We start from the raw sequence: 21,334 nt of genomic DNA on the forward strand, positions 1-21,334 counted from the left end.
GACAGCGGAGAGGGAAAAAAACTTCACTAATTGGCGAAAGTGAAGAAAAAAAACCTTGAGAGAAACCAGACTCAGTTGAGCACGACCATTTTAATTTCTCCGCTGGCCAAACGTCTTGTGCAGAGCTAGTAATGAAATTAGTAATGAAAACGTCTGATTTATCATCCAGGCCACTACACTGTAAAAAAATACAGGTTGCCTTAATTATTTAAGCTGAATCAACGAGTCCTTTGAACTTGTATATATTAAACTGACTTAAAACAGCTTACGTAACTTAAGATTAACTAAGTTTAATAAGTTATGAACTAAAAACACATGTTATCATGACTAACTGATCACAACATTTTTTTTACAAATGTAAGTGTCTGTCTGCATGAAGACTACTCATGTCTCTGAAAAGAACTCAAACATCTGACCATATTTGCTTTAAATATTTGTGTAGTATAGTATAAGTTTGTCTTAGGCCATCAATAAACCCTCTAGCAAATGGTCATATCAGCTCAAGCTTGTCAATAGAGTTTTTGGATCATGTCGATGGTCAACCAGCTAATGAGCAGCTTACACCAGCTAATGACTAGCCAGATACCAGCTACCTTATTCCAAAAAAAAAGCTGCCAGCATAAGCTGGATTTAGCAGGGGCAATTGGTTTATACAATCGGAACAGTTTTTTTCAGTCAGATAAACAACGGTCATTTAGGATTGCTGGAAAACGAAGGCATGTTAATAATGGCAGGTTCAGGCTGGTGTCTGTTATGAGTCACTGTGTCAGATTATGATTTTGACTCCTTAATTTTAATGTCATTGACGAAATATATCAATATATGCTGTACATCGGCATGTTGTTTCCCAACCAATCACTGCTCGTCATTTTAAATTAAATACATGATGTCATGATGTCATGGAAGAGTCATACCTAATGGCTGACGTCCATAATTCCACCAAAATAGAACCAACAGCCTCCTTCATGTTTTGCAATGTCCACTGACGAGCTTCTGCTGTGGTATTTCTCAATGTTAACTATTGTGGAGAACTAGGACAAAAAAACTTAACTTGCTTTTTGATGGGTTCTAGTGAAGCGTGTGGTGTTCACTATAAATCACTACATACCAGAAAATGATTGATGCTTACACACTGTACATTAGGGCATCGATTGAGCATCGATATTGCAATGCGTGTGTCCGCAATAGTCACATTGGAAGATATGCAATGTTGTGTTAGGGTTATAGACGACCAGGAGCCACAGGTCAAAACACATGAGATTTGGGGAGACTCTGCAGAATTTAAGCACAATAAAAGTTAATTATGTGCATGCGTTTTCAAGGCCTGTGACTATGTAAGCATTTAAGAGATTTCAAAGCCATTTAATGGAGCGTAAAGAAGTTTAATAAAGATTCATTTTATTGAATAATTTATATGAAGACTATGCATTGTTAATTTACATTTGATTGTTCAATTTCTGTACTCATTTCTGATTTCATAAAATATATTTATATTTTACTCCCCTATATAAAACCATCCCAAGCAATCTAAAGTCTTTGCAAAAAGCGTTATTTAAGTCATCTGGTGAAATTATATTGCAGTATTACATTATATATATTGCAATAATTATCACAGAGAAAAGAAATACCGCAATGTGAAATTTTTTCCAATATGGTGCAGCCCTACTGTACATTATCTTGACAAACTAAACCAAATATATGACAGCAGAAAAGACAGAAAAAAAATAGTCAGCAGACTTATTTTCAGTTGTTTGACTTTGATTCTAGCCCAAATATCTTAAAATTATTATTACAACATGAAGCATTTTCTAAACAAGTAAAAATTATTGTCTTGTTATTGTCTTTAAAAAAAATTATTCTAATATTAAGTGAGATTAAATCCGATCTTTTTTTATTTTAAGGGAAAACTCTATTAATTTAGACTTTTTTTTTCTGAAAACAACACAATTAAATAGAAAATGCTTTATTACTCAAAGAATTTTTAGATATTTGGCCTATAAATAAGACAAAAACACAAACACTTTTATTGCTGTGTTGTTTCTAAGTCACTGGTTTCCAAGAGAACTGAAAAACGAAACCCTGCTATTATTATTCTGTAACCCTTCACATTATCTGAGAGTGGCCACTGGTCTGACTAACTCAAGTGACGAAGTGATTGGTTGATTTCTGCGCATGATGTTTGGCAGCGATACGGTGACATCTGTTTAGAGATGTCCCTAAATGACATACCAGGCCCTGTGATGTCTCCTGAGGGGAGCGGGTAAAGCTAATGCTGATGATGACGGTTTAACACTCCAGCCCTGCAAACTTGTTACCAGGGGCATTTCATTTACACATCTACCACCCTTGTGCTTAATTCAGCCAGCCAGAATGTAATTAACAATGTAAATCATCAGGTCCACTGAGGGATTCATTAATTTAGGCAAGCGTCGTTATTATGTTCCTGGTTTGATAGAACCCAAAAATAAAAATAAAAAATTAAGAAAGACAGTGCTGTTTTGCCTTTTATGGATACATATTATGAAACTTTGTTATTTGGTTGGAATTCATAAGAGCTCAAACAGCTTTGTATTTTAGAGGATATTATTTGCTGTTTTCAATGATAATACACCCACATTTCCATAAAAAATAGGTGTATATGTTTGAAGTGTTTTCAGTTCAACTGCAGTGTCAAGAGGATCATTTAAACACTTAAAATGTTTGTCATATAACCTAAAAAAATGTATGTCATCCAAATCAAAGGAGATATGTAATGTTGTTTGGATGTGAATATATAATATATAAAACAAGTGCAGTATATAAAAGAAGTATCTCTGTAGTGTTTTCAACGAGAGCTGCATGGACAAATCTGACATTGTGGTATTTTGTTTTGCAATAGATATTGTAATATGAATATAATTTCATCAGATGATTTGATTAGCTCTATTTGACTTGGATCGACTGGGGTGATCAAGTTATTTTCTATGTAGAGCATCTGCGTAAAATATAATAAATTACAATCATATGACTGAATTAAAGTAATTAAAGTGAAACAAACAGTGCTTTATTGTTATTTGTGGAGTCTAACAATGTTCAAATACAAAATTGTAACAATTGTATACAATAATATAAAAATTTATATTAAAAAATGGTATCTTTGTTTTTAATATTTCATAAATAATCTAATCCCACTATTGCGATATCAATGCTCAAATAATATAGTGTGCAGCTCTACTTTCAACATTACTCTCTTTGAGTTTGGCACAGCAAAAACTCAACCAGTAGTGTGTGTTTGAAAGAGGGGTTTCTGTTTGCTTGAACAACGGCTTATAGGAAAGTATTGTAAAAAAACGAAAAACCATTGTATGCTTGGTAGTATAGAAAACATGCATTTATTCAAATTAAATAAAATGAATGGCCAGTAAATAGACTTAAATATATTGGATTTAAGGAATGAAAGTGTTTTAGTTAAATGCAGTAGAAAGAGGTCATTAAGGATAAAAAAAAAAAAGAGCATTCACTTTTTTTTCCCAAGTGTATTTACTGTCACGTCTACAAGCTTCACGTATCTGCTTCGGGACATGACTGTCTAAGTTCATGGGGTTGAATCATGATGGTGGACTGATAGAATATTCATGATCTCTGCATAGAGCTTGAAGTAACTGAGGTGACATGCTGAATTCACATTAAACTTTTCTTTAGCGCCCTTAAAATGACTTAAACAGATGCTAGTTTAAAACCGTGCAAAAATATATGAAATAAATATGAAGCTGAGGAAAAACTTGGAGTCGAAACTAGGCAGAAATTTTGTTTTCATGTCTTTGTGTCTGTATTTTTGTTACCATATTTGTCAGCAACAAATGGCAAAAAGGAAAACATTCTGAAGTTTTTTCTGCTTAACAAGACACAAAACACAATACTTTAACTATCCGTACAACTTAGCATTACTGTTTTAGAAATAGTGCTCCTTAATGTGGATGTGGAAACCATGTTAAAACAGAGGTGGGGGGTTCTTTGATGAAAAAAGAATGCAGTTTCTAGTGTTACGTAGCAGCCCAGCAAAAATAGCATGTTTTTAACTACCTTTTATGAGCATCTATTTTGGGTGTCAAGTTTTTCACTCAAACATTACAAACAGAGCTATTACATGTCTATAAAAGTGAAGACATGCCTCAACGGGTAAAAGTAGGCCACTTTCAATTCAAGGTCCGACACCTTAGGACTACTTTTAACTTGATGTTTACCTTACTTCTGATGAGAACTAACTGCCTGTTTGGTGTCCTGATTCAAACAATCAAGACAGCAAATCGTGACACCCAATTTTGATCGAAATTTTGTACAAACCATTGCCAACCCCATTATCTGTCTCTGTAATTTGGCATGTCCTCAATTTTTGGCTAGTACTCATGTAACTGAATCTTAATTAGTCTCCCTACTCTAGCTAAACACTCTTAGCTTACAACAGTACTCGCATAACAAACTCTCACTATTTTGTGCACAGACATAAGAGTTGACTGGCAGATGTAGGGTTGAATGAAATGACTAAACAAATAAGACTTGGTTCTGAGCTTTCCACAGAAGATCTGTTTGAAATAAAGCTGTTGTCACATAATTGCTGTGTTTGTGATTAATAAAGTGACGAAAACAAACTGTTACTGACCGGACACTTTTTATTTATTTATTTTTTTAGAATATGCAAATTGGATCACATACAAAGAAAACAAAACAACAATAAAAACATGAAAAAACACAGTGTGTGTGTGTGTGTATGTATACACACACACACACACACACTATATATATATATATATATATATATATATATATATATATATATATATATATATATATATATATATATATATATATAAAACAGTCATTAAATGAAGCAAATAGCATAGATATAAATAAAATAGATAGTAATGTAATGATAGTAATAATGAAAGTAAAAGAAAGGGCAACAGAAATAATAACTGACAACAACAACAATAATAATTACAAGTACTAGACCAACTACTTCTACAACAGAAAATTACTAATGTTACAACTACTGCTGCTACTACAGCCACAACAACGAGTACTACTACAATGTCTACTATTACTAATACTACTACAACATCTACTACAACTGAAACTACAACAATGACTACTACTATTGATACTACTACAACAACATTTACCACTACTACTAGTAATACTACTACAACAATGACAGCTACTACAACATCTACTTTGACAACATCTGCTACTTCTGATACTACTACATTGCTGTAGTAGTATCAGAATTAGTAGACCAGACACTTTTAATCGTCAACATATATGCAATACAAGTCAGCCAACATATATGTAACACAAGTCAGCCAGTAAGAGCTGTGTGATTAATCCTCACACCCCTGATCTCAAGAAGCACATTAGAGACAGATGCTAGAGGCTGTGGTCTTCAGCATCCTTGTTAGTGTGCCTGCTTCCCACGCCAGAATCACCAGTTTGAATCCTGCTCTGGGCAGACAAATTGAACCAGAGGGGACCATTGGTCTCATGACCTGGATGGGAGTGAGGTTTGCTGGGTAAATATAATTGAGGTCAGCTATTCTGTGCGAATAAATTTTATTTGCCTATCCTTAAGAGGCACGGAGCGACAGATGCAAGAAGAGTCTGAAGTTTTTAATACCTTGATTAGTGTGTCTGCCTCCCATGCCAGACTTGTCAGTTTACCTTGAGTAGAATTCAAGGGTTACACTGGTGTTGTGACCTGGATGGGAGTGAATTTTGCGGGATGAGTGTAAGGCCAGCTAGAGACATCTGCATGTAAACCAACACTTGCCTGGCCTTGGGCTTCATTAGTGACAGATGCTAGAGAAGGGGTGTCCAAATTTGTCCCTGCAGGACCAGTTTCCCTCAGAATTTAGCTACCCTACCCTACCCTAATTAAATACACCCAGCTAGCTAATCAAAGCCTTCAGACTGACTAGAAGCTTTCAGGCAAGTGTTTTGAAGCTGGTAAATGTGTAGGACAGTAGCCCGTCAGCAGCAGGATTGACATCTCTGTGCTAAAAGCAGTATGTGTCCTTGTTTGTGTCTATGTCTCCCCTTCGAAATTAAAACATGCAGTAAGTGGATTGAGTAAATCTGGAGGGGTTACACATGCCTACATTTAACTGTTCAGAATTGGTCAGGTTTATATAATATCACATTTTGTGAAAGTGTTGCTCTCCATACATGCTAAACTGGCGGTGTTAGAACTGACCCCATGTGACAGCCCTCTGCTCTCTCCACTAGTTACACTATGTTAGCAATGTCTCATACTCCGGCTGTGGAAAATGAAGCTATGATGTACTGTAGCTGGAAATTTAAATAATTGAGTAATATCTTTGAACTGCTAGTGCCATAATTCAGAAGCACTTCAGTTCGCCCTTTCCAAGCGGTCCACTTTGAATTGCAGTCTCATCAGCGGGCGCCGCTCCTTGATTGCTGATTTTACACACCTTGCTGCTTTTGCCTTTTTTACTGTGAGTCACGGTTGCTCTCATCTAGAGATAAAGCTCGGGGTGAAAATACTGCACAAAAAGCATCAGAAGAACATCCATTTCCATGTCAATAAAGCCGGGTAGAAAGGATGACCTTTTCAGCCAGTGCCCATGAGAACAATGCAGATACCACTCTTTGTTCTGGGAGGTAAACACCCAGCAGGCACCACCTGTGGACCCTACTGCAAGAACGCTGCAGTTAATATTCACACCGAAGCTGAGACGGTGAGTCAAGGGTCCGAGCAGCCGTGTAGGATGATTCACTATTAATCAGGGTCTCGGAGGAGGGCACCGAATCTGAGATCTCCATCTCGCTCATGTTATTTGAGGGAAGGCAGTAGCGTGCTATTATTCAGACTTTATATGTGTGCAAAGTGCTAGGGGAGAGAGTTCATACTCAGGAATAAGTACTAATGTGACCCCCTGCCCACCTCAGGTCTAGTGCTCGGAGCAATCTGCTTCTGAATGCACATAACCCCCTAGGAAGAGGCTGTTTGAGGCAGATTGCTTGAGTTGGAGAAATACCACATGGAGTCGAGCAGAAAATGGCCTTGAATTGGAACCCCACTAGACACTAGTTAGGCCTGACAGAATGCGTCTCATATTGCACATTCACTGCGGCGTATTGTTTCTGTATTGCATATTTGCGTGCTGATGATAGTGGATGCAATGCCGACAGTAAATAACTGTGAATAAATCTTCACTTACAGCTTGATCAAAAGGCGTTTGACTCTTGGAGGACCTTTTCCAGAGATAATACAGACTGCGGTTATTTGAGTTTATGGTAATCGACGCTTCATACAGCGTTGCGTGGCATAATTGTGATTTATAAATATAGATAGACTAGTAAGGTTATTCAAGCGTGCATGTAAATCCTATTCAGTCAAATGTGCTAAAAATGTTTCGGGCCTTTTAAATTCTGTAATTTGTTTTGTTTTTGGACTAGATCCAGGCTGGCAGACTTTCACATGAATTGCCAGACGACACCGCATTCAATAACAAGCTGTCCTAATGATAACTACCACGGTTGTCTGGTGTCCTACGTTGGACTCATTGGTGAGTGATTATGGGAAAAATCTGCTGCATGGAAATAATAAGAATTTGGAATTGCATATTAATGGACTGACTGTTTGGAACATGCATTTTGTCTTCTTTAGCTGCTTTAATTAGAAATGCATTAGGGATTTTACTTTTAAGAAAGATTAGAAAGGACAGGGGAAAAGATGAAAGTAAGGGGTATTAAAATGTTTTGAAGCCAAGGATCCCCTAGTATGATCCTTTCCCCCCCCCCCCAATATGAATACATAGAGTATACAGTACAGTATAAATACAGTACATAAAATAACCATCCATTTCCCATAGCTAAAAAAATAAATAGATAATAATTTTATAACTAGTTATGATATATAAACATTTCTTTAAACAGAAAAAATAAAGGGCAAATGGAATAAACATTGAAAATGTAAAATGTTTAGTATTAACACTACACATTCTACCAAGTGACACAAGAACAAGTACTGTACCAAAATGCTTAATAATTTGAACAAATGTATCATTTTATTAATCTTTTTTAAAGCAATTACTACTTCTACTGTGTAAATTAGGCCTGCAAATTGTCAGAGAAATTATTTAATTGCATCTTTTTAGCCTTTTACCTTCTAGAGGCTTAAAAAAATCCAGAGTCACGCTGTGAACAAATACATCTGTAGAAGAGAGCAGACCAACAACCTCTGGCCATTATACTGAGCCAAACAGCACATTATACTCCAGACAGCGGGATCTAGAAACCAACATGTTCCCATCTCATGAATATTTACGAGGATCTCTACCCTTGGCCCTTACAGGATCAGATGTGACTCCAAACTATGTGGATGCGAGCCACACCAACATCACCATATCCCCTTGGTGTGGCTGTCGAGGCAGTGGAAATCACGAAGCTGAGTGCGAGGCCTTCCTTCGAGACTTCAGAGAGAACACTTGCCTGAGTAAGTGCAGATAAAACCTCACGTAACCTCACGGTTCATGGCCTCAATAGCCATCCTTTGGGCTTAACCTAAATAGCACATTAATGAGACATGCTATGTCTTACGGATATGTGGTCTCTTTTGCAGAGGGTCTATTTTTCCCAGATGAACACTTGGTGGCTTTCCGTGCATGTGTCTTAACTTGCAAATGTGTGTGTGTGTGTGTGTTTCGGTGTGCAGGAAATGCTATCCAAGCATTCGGTTATGGCACGGACGCAGGTCTAGTTCCCATCACAGAGTCTCAGTCGGCAGTCCCATCAGTACGGACCAATCTGCAACCGGCTATCATCACCAAACATGTCATCAACTCAAATGATGTCAAGCAAATAGACAGTGCATGCGTTTTCTCCACATGCGCTAACCTTCAGGTAGGTGTGCAGTTTATTATTGTTCATTATATTGTGTTGCAGTATTATTCAGTCACTCCATAGCGAAAAAAAAATCTATATTAAAAAAAGCTACTTTAAATGTAAAATATTTGCTGGTTGATATTATTTGAAAAGTGTAAATGGCGAGGTGTTTTCAAAACATTGCTTTTTTTTCTTGCTAATCAGACCAGACCTGATCAGTAACAACTCATTCAATGAGGTGAGACAGGGTTGGAGCTTTCTGATTGTCTATCCAAATGTAGAAACTGGCAGTGTAGAGGAAAAAACATCAAATATTCGCTTCTGAGAACTGCCTAAATAATAAAAGTCAGCTGTCTGAAGTTTTATATTCATAAAACTGTAGAGGAAAAGTATCCAAATGAGCAGATAACTACACATGACAGCAACTGCATGGCTGAATTTATAAATTTCATTCATACCCCACACATTCATACTATACTTTGCAATCATAACATTTGTTTTCTTTATGTTGTGCTTTTACCACAGTATTAGGATACTTTTAAACTGGGTTTTTTTATAATATATTCCAGGGGTTCATTCTTTGTACCTCGCTTAAATGATCTAAGATGATTTGGCAGATCCTGGATCTTTTAATCTTGATAATTGATCTCTGGCTAATTTGATTCTTCAAACAAATTCGCGAATCACATTAAAATATCTTGATGAACGGATCTGAGTTCTGTGTGTGTAGTGAAGGACAGATCTATCGATCCTCGAAAACATGATGAGCAATGCAACGATTGGCTGACGGCACAGCAGCGTAATGACATCATCTGATTAATATTCAATTATCCATTTGAGCAAAATTACATAAAATTCATAGTAAACGATTTGTTAAATATGACACGCAATAACTTTACACATTTGTTGTGAGCTGCAGGCTCTACACTTTCATGTGTCAAGAGTATTCATTATGTATTTCAATGCATATTAATGCATTTAGTTCTACATTTAGAGAAGATTGAATAAAATTTCTTTATTATAGTAGCCTAGGCCTACTCAAGTTTTTTAACCTTCGTAAGGAATAACTGTATGAATAAATTTTGCATCAAAAAAGCATTTTGATATTGGTAAAGGTGTCTGCAACTTTTGCGAAGCATCAAATCACCGACATATTAGCGGTCATAACGCGTGCATGACTGCATAATTTATCCTTTTTTTTTAAATGTCGAATATTGTGCATGTACGTGTTTGTATCTAAAAAGTTCATATCAATAAATGTTCTCTTTGAACCACCAGGTGGCAGTCTTTGTACTTTTATTTCGGAGTGCAGATTGCATAAGTTGGTGACGCAGTGGCACAGTAGGTAGTGCTGTTGCCTCACAGCAAGAAGGTCGCTGGTTCGAGCCTCGGCTGGGCCAGTTGGGATTTCTGCGTGGAGTTTGCATGTTCTTCCTGCGTTCCCGTGAGTTTCCTCCGGGTGCTCCGGTTTTCCCCACAGTCCAAAGACATACGGTTCAGGTGAATTGGGATGACTAAATTGTCCATAGTGTATGAGTATGAGTGAGTGTGTATGGATGTTTCCCAGTGATAGGTTGCAGCTGGAATGGCATCCGCTGTGTAAAACATATGCTGGATAAGTTGGTGGTTCATTCCGCTGTGGCGATCCCTGATGAATAAAGGGACTAAGCTGAAGAAATCAAGAAATCTGTGCTAGATGATGGGATTACGCATACGGTCACACTGTTGTGATCAGCTTGGCTGGTTCCTAAAGCGTGCAATCACACCTGTGTGATTAGAACGTTAAAACGCAACTGCTCAAATTCAAATCTGATGGCTCATGCTAAGGGATAGAAAGAAGAGTGCCCTGTTCGTCAAATTATAATTAATCAGTGTTTTCAAACAAATAAAGTTTATTTTAGGTTTAGCTTTACTAGCACTAACATAACATTGAAGGTTTGTTAAATACATGCGGATGTTGATGGAGAGGGCAATATTAATTATTTATAAATAAAATATGACTGGACAATTTACGCAAGGCAAGGTAAGTTTATTATGAAATTAGAAAAAATATATATATGTTAAAAAATTATTAAAAAAAAAAACTGAAAAAAATTACACGTACATAAATAGGAAGCAGGTTTTCATTTGATTAATTTCTTTCCCTCTATCCTGATTAGTCTTCCAGTTCCTGCGGCTGAAAAACTGCCACCACCAAGCTTCACTGTAGAAATGGTATTAGCCTGGGTGATGAGCGGTGCCTGGTTTTCTCCAAATGTAACGTCTGGCATTCACTCCAAAGAGTTCAATTTTGGTCTAATCAGAGCAGAGAATTTTGTTTCTTATGGTCTGAAAGTCCTTCAGATGCCTTTTGGCAAATTCCAGGTGGGTAGTGGCTTCCGTCTGGCCACTCTACCATACAGGCCTGATTGGTGGACTGCTGCACAGATGGTTGACCTTCTGTAAGGTTCTTCTCTCTCCACAGAAGACCGTTCTCCAGAGTTACAGTCGGGTTATTGATCATCTACCTGACTATGGCCGTTCTCCCTCGATCACTCATCTTAGATGGCCGGCCGGCTCTAGGAGTCCTGGTAGTTCCAAACATCTTCACTTTTGGATGATGGAGGCCACTGTGCTCAGTGAAATTTCAGAGCAGCAGAAATTTTTCTGTAACCATCCCCATCCTTGTGCCGAGACAATCCTGTCTCAGAGGTCTACAGACAATTCCTTTGTCTTCATGTTTGGTTTGTGCTTTGACATGCACTGTCAACCCTGGGACCTTGTATAGAGAGGTGTATGCTTTTTCAAATCATGTCCAATCAACTGAATTTACCACAGGTGAACTCCAATTAAGCTGCTGAAACATCTCAAGAATGATCAGTGGAAACAGAATGTACCTGAGCTTAATTTAGAGCTTCACGGCAAAGGCTGTAAATACTTATGTACATGTGATTTTTCAGGTTTTTTTTTTTTTTTTTATAAATCTGCAACAATTTCAAAAAATCTTTTTTTTACATTGTCATTATGGAGTATTGCGTGTAGAATGTTGAGGAAATACATTAATTTAATCCATTTTGGAATAAGGCTGTAACATAAAAAAAGGTAGAAAAAGTGAAGCGCTATGAATACTTTCCAGATGCACTGTAGGTATAGAAATAGAATATTATACAATTTATGGTATTTAATTTTTTGTTTTTTAATTAAACAGATCTAGTAATAAATAACAAACAAAATACATATTTGATGTATAACATCATAGAATTCATTCACTATCTTCTGAAAACCCTATTTTGTTCAGTCAGTGTAATGGACAATGATACTTGTATTTATGCTAGCCCTCACTGGGGAAAAAAGCTATTAAATTTGTATAGTCCTGTACGTCCTGTTCTAGCATCAAATTGCTCAGGATGTCAAGATTAGTGCTAAAACTTGTACCAGGGCTTTATACGTGTACAAAAGCAAAACACACAAATTCCATTAAAGCCCACTTAAATCTAGGCCAAACCTTGAGGACATCAACATTTACAATCATTAAAATAACTGAGGCAAGCAGAATCCCTCTATGGAGAGGAAAAAAATCATGTTTTACCTGAAGATATGCAGAGTATCTAGTGGCAGCTAAAACACGGTTGTATAATTCAGTGCGCAGGTGAATAATTCAAGTACTGAGAGCAACTGTCAGCTCATGCAGGGGCCGTTCAAAGTGGACCTGCAGCTTGGCTGTCCGCATTAAAGAGTTTGTTCAGCCTAAAATTTATATTCTGTCATCCTTTACTGTACTCTTCCTTGTCTCATTTCAGACCAATCAGACTTGCATTCATCTACAGATCAGATACTGGATCTCATTGAAGACATGCTTACTTTAAAATTAGGATGCTTTAAGATAAAGAGATCAAAAAATGAATCCATATGCAATCCATCTTGTGGTTGGATTGCAATTCTGAAGAGACATGATCACTTTATATGATGAACAGATTTGAATTTCTCTTTTATTCACATACACGCATTGATCAGTGAGCAAAAGCTCTTTCAAATGTGCTTGACATGCAAGAACAAACCTCTTTAGCTACCCTTCGACTGTCAGGGCAATAGTGAACGTGCCGGTGCACCTCAGGGTCAGTCTAGTACAGGCATGGGCAAACTTGATCCTCGAGGGCCGGTGTCCCTGCAGAGTTTTGCTCCAACACTAATCAAACACACCTGAACACCCTAATTAGTGTCTTTAAGATCACTAGAAAGCTACAAGCAGGTGTGTTTGATTAGGGTTGGAGCAAAACTATGCAGGGACACCGGCCCTCCAGGCTCGAGTTTGCCCATCCCTGGTCTAGTATCTCACTTTCGAGGACCGGGCTTTGCTCTGGGCCACATGACCAGAATTTTTATGGCACTTAGTTAAAACAAGCCAGTAATGGTGAACTTTTAGCCCAACAGTTAGAAAGTGGCTGTTGGTACTTACACAACTCAAATGTGATAACATGTGACCATTTTCATTTTGAGGTGAACTACTCATTTACTGTGGTGTGTAATACTTGAAAAAGCTGTGTGTCTTGGTGCTAAGGGGCTGCTCAGATGTAAGATTAAAGTGTGAACCCAATGAAAATCCTCTCTCTGTAGTCAGTGAGATAGTTCATGTTGACTGTCGCATTGATTTTAAGCATGGTTTGGTTGCATGTTTTGGCTTGCCTACAGGAAGCCATGTAATCCTATGTAAATGAATGATGTCATCATAAACACTAATTTGTCGGCTAATCCGAGTTTGAAAGAAGCTGCATTATAGAGATACGGCTTTGTGTGACCACTTCCATCATATCGTGCCACGCAGTTCCGTCCTAAGTCCTGAGGACTCCGTTTATAAGCCCCTGGGTACTGGAGAAAATGACTGTACTCTCTCATCCATGCTGAAACAAATTATGAAAACTCTACAGACAGAAATATCATAAAGTCGCGCGGGAAATAACTATTTTAATTTATGTCTCTGGCAATTGTCGTAGGAGGCAACAGTCAATCTGTGGAAAAGTGCTTATCTGACATTGCCGCTCATATCTGCTCGATTACTTGGTGAGTTTACAAGTTGAATGTGTTGAACTTGTGCTGGCGGTAAAGGATTTGAGTATGAAATGTGTTGATTGAATAAGCAGCCGCACTGAAGAATTTCTCATTGAAGCAATAACTCTTCATAAAAACAGGCAAAAGCACATCTGTGTTATAATAGTTGGATTTTCCACTCACTGGCCACTTTATTTACTACACCTAGCTAGTACCAGGTTGGACATCCGCTTGCCTTCAGAGCTGTTTGTGGCAAAGATTCAACCAGGTGATGGGGATACTCCTCAGAGATTTTGGCCCAGTTTTGATAGGATTTCATGATGCAGTTGCAGCAGATTTATTGGCTGCACGATTTGGGCAAGTTTGTATCAGTTGTGGCCTCAGTTTTCTGTTGTGATCTGACTGGAGAATCCCGGTATGGTGTTGCTGCTGAAGCTCATCTGCTTCAGGGTTTGATGTGTTGTGTGTTAAAAAATGCTCTTCTGGTGACCTCGGTTGCAACTAGTGGTTTTCTGAATTACTGTCGCCTTTCTATCAAACTAACTTCATCCAAAAACCTGCCACAGATCGGCAGATTCTGCACTGTGCGTTACTGTACGCATCAGCACAGCGCATCTCACTTGGGTTCACGTTTACTGGGCTCAATTTGAATTTTCATTGCGGTTTAGTGCCACTGAAAGTGGCTGGGATTGTTGCTATAGTTTCACTGCCTTTACTGCCATGACATCCTTATTTTCATTATGTGTCAACCCATGCAGCTCTCTCTAAATCTGCTTACCAATAAGAGGAACGTCTGAACTTTCTACTGACCATAATGCTTCCATTTCAGGTTTCTTTTTCTAGGCCCCAAAACTGAGCCATACCAAACTGCACACGTGCTTTTCCATGCAGAGGAAAACCACCTTAAAATACTGAGATCAGCCTGCCTGGTACCAGAAACCATCACACTTCACGTCACTTAAATCACCTTTCTTCTTTCTTCCAAATTCAGTTTGAACGTCAGCAGATCAGCTTGATCTAGCCTACATGCCTAAATGCAGCTGCTGCTATGTGATTGGCTGATTAGAGATTAAACAAGCAGTTGAATAAGTGTACCTAATAAAGTGGCCACTTACTGCAGATAAATTACTTTATTCATTTCACAACGAACTGGAAACTGTACGTGATAATTGCACTTTCTGAATCTCTAATTAAATGCCATTACAGGCTTGGCTAATTTTACATTTGAAGAAGAAAAATGGTACAGAATGAAGATATGTTTGTGATAAACAGATTGACATTTGGTACAGCACAGTAAATGTTGAATACTAAATACTGTTTTTCCTAAACATACTGCATTTTCTTGCATTTAGAGGTCACATGTGATGACATTTTTTAAAAAGCATATTTAACTACAGTGTGGAAATCAATTTCATTTATTTGGACAGATGCTGCAACAAAAGATCTTCTTTCTATCCACACAGATGAATGAATTAGTCAACAAATTACTGGAACTGTTCAAGATTCTATTAAACATGACAAAACAAACCCAGCCACCTTTGGGAATGAGGTAAACACAAGACTAAAGCACATGAGTTTAATGGTATTTTGTAGCTAATGTTGCTACACAAGAGCAGACAGAGCTCAGTTAAACTGGATTACAGATGGTGGGTGAATATGATGCAGGATTTTGCTATGAAATATTGTGGGCGCAAAATGGCTGCAACTGTTTAGTGAATTTGCCATGGAATGTTTACAGATGAGTACAAAAAGAAATTTGTGTTTTCTGAGATGAATCCATTCCCTGATGCAGTCAGGGATTTGAATGTGCTGTTAAATAGGGCAGTGAAAGTATCAGTTATTAATTTTTCTTATTAATGTCTCAATGTCTGTGAAGTTCTGCTTGGGTTTCAGTTTGTTTGCTTTTGTTTCAAGCAGCTGCTTCACCCTTTGAAGTCGGGAGTTTATCTTAAAAAATAACTAATCAGGGATTTCTCTTTCTTTCTTTCTTTCTTTCTTTCTTTCTTTCTTTCTTTCTTTCTTTCTTTCTTTCTTTCTTTCTTTCTTTCTTTCTTTCTTTCTTTCTTTCTTTCTTTCTTTCTTTCTTTCTTTCTTTCTTTCTTTCTTTCTTTCTTTCTTTCTTTCTTTCTTTCTTTCTTTCTTTCTTTCTTTCTTTCTTTCTTTCTTTCTATTTCATTGCCTGAACCACAAAACAGCTCTAAAAATTGCATGTTTTTCGTGGGAAAAGCAATTCAAAGAATCAATCAAGCAAACCATTTCGCTGTTTTTCATAGACTTCTTAATGATAGATTTAAATAAACGAGGCTGCAGCTGTTGTTGGAAAAACTGGGACTAAAACTTTTGTGTAGTCGTAGTAGTTTTTAATATAACAACATTAAAATTACAAAACAAAAACATATCGTTTTTTCCTATTCTTTCAAAAGTTAAACAACATGGCCCTTATTCTGACATTAATACTTTTTATTTTTAAACATTTCTCTTGCTTGCAGAGATTATAAAATGAAGAAATTCAAAGTTCCATTTTCAAATCCACATTACTGTACACTGAAAAAAATGATGTCTGCAAAACTGTTGCAAACAATTTATATGGGTTGAATTTAAACAAACAAATTAAATTGAGCAATGTTCAACTTAATTTGTTTGTTTAAATTCAGCCCAAATAAATTGTTTACAACCACTTAAAAAAATGTGTAAATCCAAGGAATTTTTTTCAGTGTATATGAAACCTAACCTTTAAGGTTAACATGAGTTGACATTTGAGCTGGCATTTTAAACCAAAGTAAAACTAAAAAAAGTGAACATGATTGGTCAAATTATTTCTATTTTCAGTACAATCAGCAGATATTTGTATTTTTTTTTGTCATATTTGTTAATGTCTGTCCCCTATCTGCCACCCCCAACTCACACAATTAGACTTGTTGAGAGACACAAAACTCACTTTATGCATACAAGCACACTTTTTGTTTCAGTCTGTTGTCATTTCATCAAAAAACAAAACGCTGAATTTTGGACAGAGAAAGGTTTTTACATAAAAGCTTTTAAGTCTGATTAAGCTGTCAATCATCTTACTACCAGGTAATTTGCTTGCATTGAAAAATAGTCAACATTTTTCAGACGAATCAACCAACAATCTATTCAAATTAAGCTAGAACACAAGTGTTTTAACAGCCAAAAAAATTACAGATCTCACTTTTCAACATCCTTATTACACAGTTCCTGTACAACCATGGATATGTATACACTGAAAAAAATTATTCAAAGATGATTACTTGGATTTGCTAAAAAAACAATTATGTTAAGGGGTTGTAAACAATTTATTTGGGCTGAATTTAAACAGACAAATTAAGTTGAACATTATTAAATTTTATTATTTTTTTGTTTAAATTCAACACAAATAAATTTTTTGCAACAGTTTTGCAGACATATTTTTTGTTCAGTGTACTATGGGCTTATGTAGATTATGATGGAATGATAGGGGTTGGGCAAGCAGACATAATAAACCTTACGCAGTATTTAGATTATGGATGATATGCTAAAAATATGATTGATTTGTGTTTTTATAGGACAGTGAGCAGAAATGTTCTAACAGTTTTGAATGTGCTGATGAGGTAAGACACATTTCACCTACACAATATATCAACATATTATAATAGTATTATGATCATTTCATTTCCTACACTGTCAAAAAAAAGGTGTAGAATTTACTTTGCGATTATTTGTGAAAGTGTTCACACCTTTGCCGTGCTATTCTTCTCTGTGCGTGTTTGGTAAATACAGACAGCACTGTTTTCATGTTGTGTTAGCGTAAACTGTTAATAAATCTGCCCCTAATTATCTTTTAAATTAAATTGCATGTACCTGGTCTCCACTTCACATGTTTCTGTGTATATTGCTTAAATGATTAAATGTACAATATTTTGAAGATGAAAACCATTAGTTAGTTTCATCACACTATCATATATAGATGACCAAATATATGTTTTAAAGGGATAGTTCACCCAAAAATTAAAAAATGTGTCATTTACTTTAAAATCATTTACATAAAACTTGTCTTGTTCCATCCCAGATTGAGTTTTGTTGATGTGATTGTTGCTGCAGCTGTTGAACGTGAACGTTCATACAGTGAAAAATGTTGGAAACCTATAACCATTGACATATATTTGTTTACCATATTGGTTTTTTCTACTATGGATGTTGTAGTGGAAAGTTGCGCTGGATCTCGACAAACATCTTCTAAGTTTCAAAGAAGAGGCTGAGGTCTTCGAAGTTTTCAAGTAGAAGCAGTTTATTGTTACAGCAGAGATGGTCGATCGAGCTCTCTCCCACCCAATGTCCAAAAACCCACAGTTTATATACAGTTTCTTATCTATAGGTATCATGAGATATGATGTACTGTAACATCACCCTATTCCCAGCTCTAATAGCATCCTAGGTTTTAAATTAATGGCTGTATGTTTTTCTGTTTTTACATATCTTAAAGGTCATATAGCATGTGCTCACAATCATGTGTTTGCATATGATCATGTTGTTTCCACACTTTCTAAATGATTCTCCTTATGTATGCTATCTTGGCGAGGGTTGTTTTTGTCTTGGTCAATGCATACATTGTCTAAATGTATTGCATACGCTCTGTCTGAATGTTCTCACTTTGGCTCATGACCTGCTGTGCTTCAATTGTTAGGCCCTCAATTATAAGGCCCTGCATGTTTGTATGTCTCTTTTGCATCACTTGAATATAGGTATTTCTATAAGTTTTAACAGTGTATTTTACATTTAGACATTTACATTTAGTCATTTAGCAGACGCTTTTATCCAAAGCGACTTACAAATGAGGACAAGGAAGCAATTTACACAACTATAAGAGCAACAGTGAATAAGTGCTATAGGCAAGTTTCAGGTGTGTAAAGTCTAAGAAGCAAAGCAATAGCAATTTTTTATTTTTTTATTTATTTTTTTTTTTTTGAGAGAGAACAGTTAGTGGTATAGCCATAGAGGCAGTTACAGATTAGGAAGGAAAGTGGAGTGAGTGAGGTATTTTAATACTAATCTATATTTTAATAGTGGCAGATTACATAGTGATTGCAGAATAAAAGTTCTTTTATAATTCTCCTATAATGTCAATGGTTACAGGTTTTCAATATCCTTCAAAATATCTTCTTTTTTTTGTTGAAAAAAAAAATCTAACTTGGTTGGAACAAGTAAGTAAATGATGATATAATCTTCTTTTTTGGATGAATCTTGATTAATTCTAACAATTAAAATCTTTTTTTTACTTAATTGTTTTTTGTTTGCACTTTTAACTTCTGACAAAATTTAATAATAATTTAATTTAGTTAATTAGTTAATTTAATAATAAATGTGTGTTTTTCAAAAGAGAAAAAGTTTACATTTTATATATGTTATTAAATGTAAATCCCTTTACACTTGTATTTAGACCTGCATTTGACTCTCTTGTAATTTCCCTAATGCAGTGTGAATTGATGAGAGGAGTTTAACAGGCAGTAATGTAAAAGTGTTGAACTTCTGCAGAGGCGGAGTTTAGGCACACTATTATATAATAAAGTAACTCCTTCCACAATCTGTCCTGCCACTTAAATATAAGCTGTTTTTAGACAGAGGAAGTTTTTACTTCTGAAATCTGATGTTCTTATATGACTCATGTATGTGTAATGAAGTAAAGTTTGAATTAAAGTCGAATGACATGAATATAAGCAAGCTTTGACAGTCTTCACTTTGGGTGAACTAATCCTTGAAACAAAGACAATAACTAAAAATCCTCATAATATGTCCACAGAATGTGCTAAACCCCAATATGGAGGGATCCATTGACTCGGTGGGCTCTCACCAGGCCGACAACAACAGAGCCAGACATTCATCTGTGACTTCAATCAGTGTTTCTGCCGCCACACTGACACTGGCCTTTGCACTGGTCAATCAGGGTCTGTAAACACAGCCTGACTCTACAGCACCAGGAAGCATCTGATGGATTCTTCTGACCTCAATCAAAGAACTTCTCTAAAGTGACATTGATCTTTCTCTCTCTCTAAGTGTGTGTGTATGTGTGTCTCACACGCCATCTTTAAAAAAAACAGTCAAAACAAATGGAAAAAAAGGAGCTCGTAACAGACTCGAAACACCACTGCCCCATTAAGGGAAAGGAAGGAACCACTGGCAAAGAACTTCTTAAAAACGTCATCTTTTGAGGAAAGTAGTCCATGATAGTTTCAAAGCTGATGGACATTTGATGAAGAACTTTGATTAAGAACAGCCGGCCAATCGCAGACAAACTCTCGCTGTATATTTACCTAGAGAAATAGAGCATTCGTCAAACAAACTCTTTGCTATCTCCCCGCGCACATCAGTACAGTAGTGCTCACTGCCTCGATCATTACCAACGATTCCATGTAAATGTTTCTTTAGTTTGAAGAGAAAAAAAATCGTGCCCTTTTTAATAATTTCCAGAGTCTGTTTTTCAAGGATTCATCAGCGACACATTTTTAAGCTACAACCCGGCCGGCACGACTCGAACCATACTGCCCTGTGTACAATGTGTATAATGATGTTTGTAAGTATATGGGATTCTTTGAGAAAATGTCAAGCTTTTTTTTTTTCCTGTTTTATCTCTAAAAGAACCTTTAGCATGTGCTGGAAAGCCGAAGACGTGGGGAACTAGAATAAAAGCGGAGAGCCATGTGAAACGTATCACCATGGAGAGCCGTCAGTGCCAATGATGTTCGTCTTAGGCTGTTATTATGTGTAATCATTTCTTTCTCGCCAAAAGACTTGGATTATATTCAAAGAAAAGTGCTCCGGGAGAGCGGAACAAAAGATCCATTTGCAGAGAGGGTCAATTGTTGGTGTATTTTATAGTGTGCAATCTATCGTGTGGCCTTACTTTTTTTGTCTTCGCTCTGTTCCTCTCTCTTATGTAATGGTTTCAGACCATAACACTCGCAGAGTAACGCCAAGACAGACAGAGATGATTTCGGATGATCAAAAATAACAGCTCCTTCGACTCAAAATATATATATATACACACAAATAAAAAAGTCTTGGTTCATTTGTGATGCTTTATAAGGGGACACGACAGAGGCTCAAGAATGTGTCAGACATATTTGTTTAAATCTGAATAAAAACATCCTAGTAATGTCTTGAAGAGTCATGACTTTCACAGCTTGTTGAAGAAGTCCGAGTGATTATCTTGGAATAAGTTCTGAAAACTTAAGGTAGATATTTACACCCCCTTCGAATGTTATCACTCTAATGAATGGCCGTTATCAGTGTTTATCAGCTGATAGATATGGGCCAGTAGGGGCCTTCTGCATCTAGTAGTAGGCTTCAAAGGCTGTTATGATCCATCCACATGGTCGATCAGCTATACTAATAGAAAATATTTCAGATCCAAAATACAATTCATGGAAAATGTAAT

At 36.5% G+C, this 21,334-nt stretch overlaps 1 protein-coding gene across 1 annotated transcript in view; it reads left to right on the plus strand.

Moving 5' to 3' along the window:
* The window catches only part of gfra2b (GDNF family receptor alpha 2b), an 87,957-nt gene extending 66,930 nt beyond the window's left edge, over positions 1–21,027 (plus strand). Inside the window, exons 5-9 of the mRNA XM_056467523.1 lie at positions 7,453–7,562; positions 8,351–8,491; positions 8,711–8,898; positions 17,469–17,513; positions 19,700–21,027. Of these exons, the coding sequence (XP_056323498.1) occupies positions 7,453–7,562; positions 8,351–8,491; positions 8,711–8,898; positions 17,469–17,513; positions 19,700–19,852 (637 nt within the window). The 3' untranslated portion in view covers positions 19,853–21,027. The remainder of the gene's footprint in view (positions 1–7,452; positions 7,563–8,350; positions 8,492–8,710; positions 8,899–17,468; positions 17,514–19,699) is intronic.
* The last annotated feature ends 307 nt before the right edge of the window (positions 21,028–21,334 follow it).

This window comes from Danio aesculapii, chromosome 10, assembly GCF_903798145.1.
Source record: "Danio aesculapii chromosome 10, fDanAes4.1, whole genome shotgun sequence".
NCBI classification, from domain to species: Eukaryota; Metazoa; Chordata; class Actinopteri; order Cypriniformes; family Danionidae; genus Danio; species Danio aesculapii.